The 12,493-nt window shown below is 45.0% G+C and overlaps 1 protein-coding gene across 1 annotated transcript; it reads right to left on the bottom strand.

Moving 5' to 3' along the window:
- Nucleotides 1-295: 295 nt before the first annotated feature.
- On the bottom strand, nucleotides 296-11,079 carry LOC147900506 (uncharacterized). Its single transcript, XM_087376515.1, has 2 exons — nucleotides 10,912-11,079; nucleotides 296-1,490 (listed from the first exon to the last, which is right to left on the bottom strand). The coding sequence occupies exons 1-2, from the start codon at nucleotides 10,939-10,941 to the stop codon at nucleotides 570-572; spliced, it is 951 nt and encodes a 316-aa protein (XP_087232641.1). The 5' UTR covers nucleotides 10,942-11,079; the 3' UTR covers nucleotides 296-569.
- Between the last annotated feature and the right edge of the window lie 1,414 nt (nucleotides 11,080-12,493).

The following is a 12,493-nucleotide window of genomic DNA, read 5'->3' as shown; positions in this document are numbered from 1 at the left end:
TGCCTTTAATTCAGGTGGATCCTTCCTATAGAGCCAAGTCCCATCTCAACCAATTCTCATTCATGTCTTGTATGATGGTTTCTTTGGGCTGTACCTCTGGATAACAAGCATTTTTGGCACATTGTGCTGTGAGATAAACAAGAGACATACATGCTCATATTGTACAAATCTACCCAAAAGTTATATTCTAAGATGCTCATAAACTGTAAATCCTTCCTCTATCAGATATGTAGTGGAACGATACACATCCATCTGCCACCCACAGCAAACTTTGACAAGACAAAGCACAAAACAATTAATTACAACACCCTGAAGATTATTACACTTAAAAATCCTGATCATTATAATACAGAGAGCTTAATATTGCAGCACATTTGCCTAAGAAGTCCACAATAATCAGATGTCATAGGGGACCTCATGGAATACTCCATTTTTTGTTTCCACAATGATGGCATATAGCTTCCATTTCCCTTCTTAATATCATAGATCCTCAAGCTACCACACTGAGATAGACCATCTGATTTTATCCATCTTCACTATCATATTAATTTGTCATACCTCAAGGTATATTAGTATGCACCAGTGATATCCTTTTCTTCTATCTTTGGATAGCTGATTTCTTCAGAATAGTTTTGAGGCACCTCATAGAAGTTCGCTTTGATGGTCAACTCAGGTGAGGATGCATTCATTGAGCTGGACACCTTAAGTGATCCCATCTCATTTGCCAAACTTCCAACAATGGACTCCTTTGATTCACTATCTGCAGTCTTGCCTGTGACTTCACACCAATCTGCGTCTTTGAGCCTCTGCAAGTAGTCGTTTCTCTTCATTACAATTTTCTCGAGCTTGGCATCAAGCTTTGCAAGCTTCTTTTTTAATTTTCCCACGGTATAGCTGTCCCTATCCTTTGCCTTGTCTTTCTTGTCCTTGTGTTCTAATTTCTTGTCCAGTGCTTCATCCTTTTTATGAACATTTCCACCTTCCTTGGTTGTGAAATCTGTTCTATCTTCTTTGTCTTGCTTGGTAAAACCTTTGAGCCTCTTTTCTTTCTGCTCCCGTTTCTTCCCATCCTTCCCTTCAACCTTCCCATCCGACAATTCCAGATATCTTCCCTTTTCCGTTGTGTCGTCCTTTTCCCCAATTCTATCATTTTCCCCGTCATTCTCTATCCTTTCTTTTCGCTCCTTGTGTACCTTGCTTTTTCCCTCTCTTTCTTTCCTCTTCTCGTTCCCTTCCTCCCTATGTTCTCTCTTATTTTTGCCCTTTTCTTTTCTGCCTCCAACTCCCTCACCAACATTTTGCTGTTTCGTTTCCTCTTCCACATTTGATTCTTTCAATTCCATGACTTCATTCCCTTTTTTGCCCTTTTCGTTTTGAATATTTTCCCACTTGACATTTGTGTCTCTGTCTCGCTTCCTATTATCTTGTTTGATCTGCCTTTCTTCCCGACTCTTTTCCAAAACCAGGTCATCAGAATGTCCCTTGATCATCTGAATGCAACAACTAAGTGTAAGACAGGAACAGAACATGGATCATTAAGCAGGATGAGAATGCCGACAAAGAACATCTTTTAGATGAGAGGATCTGAGTGACACGTATACACACAACACTTATTGCTCACAATGACTCTAGGTGTAAAGAAATTTTTTCAGAATCAGCACTCCATAGTACACTTTAAAATGGAAATATAGATCCTCATAAGGCTTTCACATTCCAAAGTATACAACTTCACTTTCTTAGGGTAACAGAGCAGCAGGTGGCATACTTTCCCGTGCACACTTACCTGCAATCATACAGACTTTGACAATTGCATAGCACGCAATTCATATGCAACCAATTTTGTAACCCCTCGTCCTGTAAACCACCCAGAAAAAAAAAGACACTGCAGCCATGTGTGCATTTTGCTACTCCTCTAAATATAAGATATAAGCATGTTTATGCGTGCGCACAGGTGCACCTGCACAACTGCACGTGCCTGCATGTCCGATGAAGCAAAAGCTGGAAAATAATGTATTCCTAGGGGGTTTCTCACAATGTTGACATGTGTCTTAAGTGATGTGGTATAAAATGTTACTGGCTTATAACACAGTAATAAAGCCTCCTTTAAAGGCCTTCAAAAATGTCTATCCAGCCACAAACTTGGTATTAAGTCCAGAATACAATCGATCTTAACTACTAAGTCGCTCTCAGACCCTTTATAAATGAGATGCTACACATTTAATGCAAGATGGCCTGTACTATGCATCAAGACCTGCTGTGCCTGGCACTGCATGTGAACCACTTCTCGCAGCAACAGACTTGCACATATGGTACCCACTGCTTTATTACTCACCAGGGCTAGAATACCAAGATTCAACTGATGAGTCCTTGTGGATGAGTAGAGAGATGGCTAACTTATTAAGGCTGCTTTGCTCAATGAAAAGGCTGAACTGCTGCAGGCTGGTCCTGCTCCCTAAGGCTCCTTGCTAATGTAGAGCTGATGTTGGATGAAGAGAGATGTTGTCCCTGAAGGCTCCTTGCTTCTGTAGAGCTGATGTTGAAAGACGAGGGAGTCGGAAGCCCTCCTTTATAGGCATGAGTGCACTGTTATAGGCCACCTGCTAGGGGGGACTGGCTGTCCGGGGTTAGAGAGTGGCCTAAACCGGGGTTTGGGATAACCTAGGGTTGAGACCAGGGCTAGCATGGACATCCCGTACATTGAGCTAGCCTATGAAGGGCTTGGCTAAATAGAGCTAGCCTATGAATGGCGTGGCTAATCTTGGCATTGTAGAGCTAAATAAGGCAAAGCATGGCCCCCAAGTAAACCAACGCCTGCAAGCTAAGTTTAGGGAGCCTTGGCCTAAGAGTATGGGACAGGGGCTCAGTATCAGGGGTCCCGAGGAGTGGACCTAGACATACTGACCTGGGAGTAGCAGCTAGAGGAAAGGGCATGTAATATGCGATACATGTTCAGACCTCAAGGCCGGTTGGCTCTCACGGTGAGAGAGGTGGCTGGGAGCTGAGCTACTAGCTCCATTGTTTGCAGGTGGTGCGTCGCGTGGTACTTGTGGACTCTGGTTCAAAGTTGAGCCCTTCCAGGGGTCAATTAGTTACTTACCCTGGATGGGGGTTGTTACATTTGGTATTAGAGCCAGCTTTGAGCTGTTTTGAGTCCAAAGGGTGTGCACATCCTCGTAAAGGATGCACATGTCCAGCCAGAAGAGGATTTACGAAATCCTAGATGGACAAGCATAGTTGCGAGACTAACCTTATGCTAAGGCCAAACTGATTTCAAGGTTTTGGAAAAGCTTAGTCCAAATTCCAAATGGCAAAGAATAGTTTATAGCAGAAAAATCTATGAAACACCTGCTGCTTGTGTTACAACACTTGGCTGGAACAGTTGTGCGAGATGGGTTGATTGGCAGCCAATACTTTTCGTGAAACCAGCACGGCTTGTAGAAAGCAAGCATCAGATTGCAGGCCAGACATCTGGACTCATCTGTGTCAGCGAAACACCACCAAACGCTGTTGATGGAAGCTTGAGCAGGCTATTTGCTCAGGTGGCTTGCTGCTCGAATGCCTTCGGGCAGCATGGGACAACTTTCTTGTTGTTCCTAAATGCTTACTCTAGCTGTTGATTCACTGCAGTAACCTGTGCAAAGGACGCACGAGAGTTTTCGCTGATCAGGGAGGGATGGGTTGGCTTGCTAGTCTACCAAGAAAAATCCTGCCTCGCTATCAGGAGGAGCTGATCCGCAGCTGCTAAATTCACTGTTAATCCTTAAACTCTGAGGCCTAACGTAGGTGCATGCATCACCTATCCTGGGTGCAGTGCTCTTGAAGACATGATTGCAGTTTTGACTGCATACGCTATAAATTGAGGCCTTGCATGTCTGGAAACAGGGAGCCTGTGCCTGAATTGAAGTCAGGTGCCAAAGTAAAGCAACATGCAACACGGGCAGTAGGTTGCATGCAAGTTTTAACTGCATAAAGTGTGCAGGTAATTGCATGCAAGCATGCAGAAGCACTAGTGGCTGTTAGAAGTATGCATACATTGAGCATATATAAGTGCGAGGGCTGCTGCACTTGTGCGTTGAGAGCATGCAATTCGCCTCAGTGTGTTGCATGGTTTACGCACTAAGCCTTTGGAGCCAACGTGCGGAGGGCATGCAACATGCATGCATTGCATGTGCCAAAGTATTCTCTGGAAATAAAAAACAGTCAGCCAAAGTATTAGTGAAAAGGGGAGGGATTTTAACTCAGACACACCAATTCTAGAAGTGCGACTGGTCATACTTAACTATGTTTAAGCAGCTGAGTCCAATTGAAACCTAGAAATCTATTTTTTAGTGACTGCTTCAGTTAAGCTTCTAGCCTATCTAGTCGCCTGGATTCAGCGATTCCAGGATACCAGTAGTCGAGTAATGCTATCCCTTCTATCTCTGCCCAGTAATCCACCACCTGCCGCTTGTCTTTTCAAAGAGTGATCTGCTGCATGACAGCAGCGACTGAAGCTGTCCACTGCCTTGGATTTGTCGCAACACAAGGGCAGGGTTTTCTCCAATTGCCAAACACTGAAGTAGAGTGGAGCATATTAGAGGTGGTGCAGATTGTCAACGCTGTCGCTACAGTCCTGCCTGACCCTGGAGTATCTGAGGAGCTGCAAGACTAAGTAGAAAAAAGTGTACACAATCGGCCTGTTTCTATAACTCTTGAAGTACCTGAAGGGTTGTGCAACACCCAGAAAGGTAGAGATCTCGAACAGGACAGCTGAACCAGACAGTTAATTGTCTGAAGATTGTAGAAATCAAATCACTGCTATCACCTACAGTTCAACTGAAGTCATTGGTGCAGTCATTGGCTGGGTTACAATATTGCATACCAGCTTTACAGTCCTCTCAAATATATTCCATGTTTCATCCTCCCTCGCTAGGGAAGCCCACGGGAGTAACCACACCCTGACCTTGGATCATTCCCTCATAATTTGAGGATGAGGCCTTGTGAACCTACTGCTAGATGGATCAGCAAAAGCAATGATGATGCAGAAGATGAGTTCACGCGATGGCCTAACATGGAAAAAAACCCAGTGAACCCCAAGTCAAAACCTTACTAATTTTAAAATGAGGCCTTTATATATATTGTACAACCATTTTGTTAATCGGGTGGAGTGAAATAATTATAAATCATTAATTTTTCCACTAAAATAATGATTACTACTGCTGTCTACTAAACTGTTTGCTACCATGCAATGCCTCCTTGTGAATTCATGTTTAAATATTTTGATATTTTTCTAAGTAAAAGTTTTAAATTTTAATACTTAAAGCGTATGTTTTTTTTGGAAAAGTTTTATGATGATCGGGATTTTATGCTGAGATTGAAAAAGTGCTTGGGTGTTACTTTATTTGCTAATCCAAGTTTAGTTTAATCAACTACCTGGTCATCCCCGCATAATCACATCTTAGCCGAACACCTAGAAAGGGTAGATTCCCGTGGTAGCGGATGCAGAAATTGTGGCCAAGTATGTGATTGATTGGTTAATTGGACATGGATTTGACCGTTGCATCACTTAGGTGATGGCAACCAGAACAGTGTGAGGTTGGCTAGCTCACTATTCAAAATGCATTGGGATATCACTTACTTGTGCAAACAGAGACTTTGATCATGTCAATGTCACTCGGGTGACTCTCTCACGTTGTTTTGGCATGAAGATTCACTCAAAACAGCTGAATTGAGAGGGAAACTTCTTAAACTCAGTACCAGTGCTTTTGATTAAGCACAGGATAAAGGAAGGTTAAGTACCATTTATGGTTGAACTATGAATTCCCCTCTGTGACTGGGTATCTTCTTACAGCCTATAGGGCCCTGGAAGGGATCCAAACAACAAAATGCAAAGCAACAAGCTTCCAAAATAGCAAATGCAAATCAAAAGGAAACCAAACTTCCGTAACCGCTGTCCGTGGACGAGGAGTGAGCTCTGCCCTCGCACCTATCCTCTGTCCAAGGCCCTAGTTGAGAACAGATGGCTTCCAGGCAGGAAAAGAGAGAGATGAAGAAACAGAGAGCTGAGAAAGGAGAGAAGAGCAAGGCTCAAGGGTGCAGAGGCCACGGCGAAAGAAGAAGAGCTAATTCCCCATGGCAAAATCCACCTGCAGCCTGGAACTAACCCGTGCACCTTCAAATAACAGCCTTGCCTCGGAATGTGTGCCTCGGGATGCAAGCAACAGCAAATCGACGGCCAGAAATCCACCTTGAGATGCAGGCAGCTGCCTCAGGGTGTGTGCAAACAGCTGAACAGCAGCAAACCAGGTCCATACAGCAGGAGATAGGTCCATACATCCAATGTTAGAAGTTTATACAGCATGATATTTTACGTGGAGCCAGCTTTGATGGCTCCATACAGCCCGTACTGAAGCCTTAAATGCAGTACCCGCAGTCCGTACAGCCGTACAAACTGCATCGGGGTGCATGGAGGTCAAAAACCTTAGCCTTTCAAAATGTAAGGAACTCCACGTGGCCACATCATTAATCCTCTAACCCTCCAAATCAATGAAACAGTTGGTTTGCCCCCCACATTAAAGTCCTAACCCTCCTAACCAATGAAACGTTGGTTTCCTTGGGCCTAACATTTAGACCCCTCAAAACCCTAGCATTTGGGCCTAGTGGCTGCACTGAGAATTGGACTAGGGACTTCTAGAAAGTGGGTGCTTCCTCTAGGCCAGCCCCCTTGGCCAAAGTAACCATGGAAGTAGCCACGGGGTTAGCTCATGTCCCTGTGACATATGGACAGCAATAGAGAGATCTCATGAGAAACATAAGAAAGCCCTAAATAAGCACAGAAGACAGTTAGACCTCAAGCAAGGGGATTGGGTTCTTTTAAAACTTGAGAAAGCAAAGCCAAGCTCCGTAAGCTTAAGGACAAGAGAAAGTGTATGCCAAGCTGCCTACCAGGTGCATTCCATGTAATGGCATGTACCTAGGAAAGTAGCTAGGATTGCGACAAGTGGCAATTGCCAATTTTAGGGAGTTGGTGCTGTCCACTCTCTTTTATAATTTCAGCTTCTCATTTTTGGATGGACAGCCTCGACTGAAAAGCTTTGTACTCAGATTTTCTTCATTGAATAAAATCCCTTTGGGGGGGGGGGGGATCCAACCAATAAGCATTCACCCACAGGGTTTCACCATCTTTCTGCTTATGCATAACCACCTAGGACATCAAAGCAACAATTGACCCTTGCAAGCAATGCTAAGGAGTGTTGAAACTGCTCAGAATAGAGCAGAGTTTTGCACTAGAAGAAAATATACCTAGATGAATCCAGGAACATTCCCAAACTCATCCTCTAAAAACACAACATACTGCAGTTTCAATCTCATGGTAGTCACTCACAAGGTTCAAAACCATAAACTCCATCATGCATAGCAGGGACTAGCTACTATGACATCCCCACTGACGTCATCAGCGCCCAACAGTGGGTGTAGACCATAGTATAAAAATATGCTCTCACACATACAAATCCACACACCCACACATACTTGAGCATCCATTTATACAAAGTCTTCGTACTAAGTTTCTGTCGTCACTCCGGAGGTGAAGGGCAGACTCAGCCATGACGAAGGCTAGCACTAAAGGAGAAGGCTAATCAAAAGGTAGTCCAAAATCTCTTCATTCAAGCTACAACTACTTGTGAAGTCTATAAACGTTTTCATTTTAGTCTCTCCCCAACGAGCATCTAAATCTAAATCTTAAGAAAATATCACAATAATTCTTAAGGACAACATTTGGGTGCACCTTCATGACTACAAGAACTGTTAATATTAAAAAGTATCTTCTAAAGGTTTTGGACTGTAGAATATCACAAGGAAGATTTAAAATTCGGCATATCAAGTAGATCTAATAGTGAGAGTTTCACCATTAACAAATGAGGAAGAAATTCAACTTCAGGACTTTAACCCTCAGGATCTCGCACTGATTTAGGTAGCACAGTTATCCTTGTAGAATTGATTGGACCCCTCACATTGGGATGAGTAGTCCGCGAGGGACTGTTATGGAGCTGCCCATCGTTGGGGATTTTCATGGGCCCTTGGGAAAAGGCTATTGCCTGTGGGAGAGACCCCAGCAAAAGGCTCATGCTTGTGTGGATACCTAGAATAGGATTCATGTTGTGCACTGTTAACATGGCAGCTTCTCGTACTTGCAGGTAGTTTGAGAGCCTTGGGCTCAATATAGACAAGCTACCCCGTTCCAATACAATGTTGAGGCCCCCTCTATCCCACTCACATATCACGAGGTGAACCAGGTCATTTGAGAGGATCTCCTACAGTTACACACATTCAGGACTTTTTGGCAACCCATGAGCTACCTATGAAGCTCAGCTTCCACAGAGGCCACCGCCTACGGATTTCATAGGAGGGCTTCATCGACCCACCAGGATACACACGGATCCACCTCCTACACTCCATGAGGATTTTGATTGGGCAGTTCTGGGTCTCATCACACCGCCTTCGTATAGAGAGTGGTCGAGCAGAGGGCATACCCAGAGAGGGCCACATCTCTACCCTCTTGGAGTCCCGGGAGATCGAGTCAGAGGAGCATTTTGCTTTCAGGTGCCTGGTGTACTACGAGGTCAGAGGTCGATGCCACTGCCTTTTCAAAGATGGCTTTGGCTCCCTACCCAGTTTCCTATCCTACCCAGACAAGAGGTGCTTGGAAGCCTTCATTCATGAGGCAGTACAACACAGGGAGCCGTTGCTTAGAGCGCGTAGGGGAGATCGTGACACGCAGCCAGACTCCACCCAGAGCATGATCACCGAGTCTTTCCGGCCAGACACCACTAACCGGTAGGATTCACAGAGACAGCCATCACAGGGACCCGGGCTAGAGTCAGGGACACGCCAGACTCGCCAACGCACTGAGGCACAGATCATGCTAGGGCACCTTGCTTCCATGCTTGATGCACGACCCACAGTGGCACTTGTTCATTGTAGGGCTATAGCCAAGAGACTTCAGCAAGCTGTACATGCCGACATCCACCAACGCCCTATCACAGGGTTTTTGCAGCCTCACACACCAACACCCCCTCCTAGGGTTGGCACTCTCATTGGCACCCACTCAGAGAGTTTTTCCCTTCAATATACCGACGCCGTTATGGGCGGGGTATGGGTTATGGATTATGTGTACGTCCTAGGTGTTGATGCCCGTTTAGTGGCTCCACCCCTCAGTTCATTGTATCAACTTATTTTAGTCTCATAGACCCTTTTTGGTCTTTCAAAGACTTGTAATGGTTCTTTCTCTCAAGTTACTCCTACAAGTGTCCCTCCCCTAGACACTCCATTGACCCTACTTTCCCAATAGTGGTCCTCCCTATGCTCCTCTCCTGCCTATACTGTCCACACTCACCTACTCCCATCAGTTCCCTATCCATTAGGGTAAAGGGGCTAGTACACCCATAACTATTTACTAGTGCAAGGGGTGCGCCTATTGATTTCTAGAAGTTTTGTGAAATGTAAAGGCATCGCATGGACAACCATAGAGGAGGGATATAATGTTTCCAAAAAAAAGAGAGAAAATTTTGGCTTCGTAGGAAACGTAAGTATCCAGTACCAAAGGCATTGGTGGGCCAGTACTCTACCACATGTTAACCTGTTATAGGAGCTTGACATCTAACCATTTTCCCCCCTTTTTCTTGCCTCTTTACTAGTCTTCCCAAGGAGAAAAAAGGGGGGCTATTTGACATTTGAAAGGCACCCGCCTCTTTTTACCCCGTAAGCCTCTTCTGCACCCCATCCACGACAAGGCTCACCGGTATCAGCTTCATGGACAGCATCATTGATGGTAGGGGTGTCCTATCTCAATTATGACCACCTATCACCCAAAAGCTATGATGCCTTGGTCCTTAGACCTATCTATAGTCCCAACTAATTAACGTCACCCATTAAAGCTCACACTACTCAATCTCCAACCATGCAAGTGATCCCTCCAAGCCAAGGCTGGCACCAAGAGCAATCCCACATTTTCTCTTCCACCTCTATTGGACGTCATCTCTCTTCGTCAATGGACTATTCAGCCAAGCATGAGTCATAGTGGTAGTCGGTCTGGCCCAAGAGGCCAAGCGCTCATGATATCTCACTGGCAGAAAGTCCGATTTGAGTTGAGCTTTGATGAGGGTCCTAGCCAACCTTAGGTGGGGTTAACTCTAAGAGCAAGTTCTTTTTTGGCACACGGAGAGTTTGGCTGTAGCAAGTTCAATCTCTAGCTTTCAGTAATTTGCCTAGAGAGCTCGTGCGAACTAAAAATGCTAAACCCCACGATAGGTTCACATACTTCGGCCTTCATTTCACGGGTGCAAATTTCGGGGGAAAAAAAGGAAGCGAAATTTGTATATTTTAAAGCTCTATATCGCTGTTTTGCCCCCATATCTGGAAAGTATCACAATTCCCGCGTGAGCTACACCATATTACATACGATGTTGCAGATTACGCCACGTTTTTCTCCTCCCGGTTTTGATTTTCGTGTTTGCAAATCCATCGATGGTAAGTAACCAAAAAAACGACACGACGTCTTATTAGTAACGACAGATTAGAATCCACAATCTTTACAACAGAGCTGGAGGTTTTCGCATAATCAACATAGAGAAAAGTGCCTGTGTGCAAAATAGTCATATAAGAAAACTTGTATAGATAACCAGCGTAAGTCCCAACGCATTTGTCAATGGAAGTCACAAGCAAATCAAGTACCCTCAAAACCTGCTGAAAGACTGGCCTTCAACGGAAAATAAATATTCTACGGCACGCTTCTTGGAGTACTTACTACATACAACCCGCAGCACGGTGGAGAAAAAAGCTCATTCGCATCTCACACTGGCATTATAATCCTCAACATTGGAAAAAAAAAATCAAATTGAAGTCTGGGAACAAGGGAAATCTCACAATTTTTACCTCAGCAGGAAACACTGAACCACCTCCCATTGCGCAGATTGGATCTACGAGGAGCGTTGCAACACTGCAAAATAGGAAAGGAAAAATCCAGAAAAAAGCGAGGTTGTAAAGCTCAAAGCACGACGAAAGAGAGACTAAGTTCTTGTGAGTGCGAGAAACAGCAATTGGTACTGACCAATTAGGGTCTCAAGCGCGAGAGCGAGCGAGAGAGAGAGAGAGAGAGAGAGATGCACAGGAATAGTTCTCCTACATGCCTTGCCCAGTACTCTTTGCTCCTAGCCACGTGGCACCTCTTAAAGGCTTGGTGATCGTGATATCTAAACGGTTTCGTGTTGACAAGTGTAACCCATTGGGTCAACCTATAAGGGCAAGGGTGAAAAAGGGTGAAATGCACGCACCCTTCACCACCTCGAGGGTCCATTCGAGTCCACAATTTCTGCAAGCTCGCACCCGCAGAGCGGCAGACCAGCCAACCAACTTCAACCAAGCACTGTCCTGCCCAACATCAAGCATTGAATGGACTGGAACTGGCCTCGAATGGTTGGTCGACCTCCCTCCATCGGCCCAAATGAGTAACACATCTGCATATCGTGGAAACAAGCCCTAAGTACACGCCATACTCCAAAAGGTGGTGTGAAGGGATGTCCTGGTTGGCCCAATAGGAGGGACAGGCCACTCCATGGCCAACTCGTTGAACCGCTACGTGATTGGCCCATTTCATCTCCTCCAACGGCTACACCAATCACACGTTAGTGACACAAATTAGAATCCTGACGATTGAACCATAACACCCTGTGGCCATCCTTCAATTTTACTACTCCTTGGGGCCCATCCTAAGTTATCGTGTGTCTCAAAAGGTGAGAGAAGGGAGTCACCTCGGAACATGAAACAAGTTCAAAGGGTGGAGACAAAAGGTGCAACATGGGACGTGGAGGCCCCTTGTATACCCAACCTCTCAAGTGGCTGGGGGGCAGGGGGTAGTGGATGTGGTGACTAAGAAACTTGATCATATCACAAAGGAACAGCCATGGAAATTTATGGGGAGAAGGGAAAGGCAAAGGTGGTCGCTCTAACGAGATCCTACCGAGGACCTTGAGAAGACAGATGGTACATCCAAGGCAACTCCGGGGAAATCAGGGGGAAGAAGGGGAAAGCAATGGAAATATATATGATGGTAGGTCCTACCCAACATCCAAGGATCCCACTGACCTAGTTGAGAAGCATTTGCAGAAGACGATGCAACCGAGTAGATAAAAGAAGACTGCTTCTTCCCATGGAGCAACTCAGAAGGGAATCCCAATTGAAGGTCAAGAAGAAGACATGCCATAGGCTAATCATAAAAGGCAAGTGCATGAGAACAAGTTTGGTGATGCAGAATCTAAAGGGAACATCCAAGAAAGTTGGGGCATGTTGAAAAACATTAAGGATGCAGCAAGGAATGCTAGTTCAGGCAAGGAGAAAAGGTTGCACTCCCTCTGTGATGCGTACAAGGTACTCACTCAATAAAGATGAGCTTGGTTCTTTGTGTGGAGGGAAGGTGAGAGGTTTTTCCTTAGTCTCATGGAATATACAACAAAGGTAA

This window comes from Dipteris shenzhenensis, chromosome 7 (assembly GCF_047967505.1).
Source record: "Dipteris shenzhenensis isolate YYH24624 ecotype China chromosome 7, Dip_SZ_1.0, whole genome shotgun sequence".
NCBI classification, from domain to species: domain Eukaryota; kingdom Viridiplantae; phylum Streptophyta; class Polypodiopsida; order Gleicheniales; family Dipteridaceae; genus Dipteris; species Dipteris shenzhenensis.
Note: the sequence above shows the minus strand (reverse complement) of the source record. Positions and strands in the feature narration are given on the sequence as shown.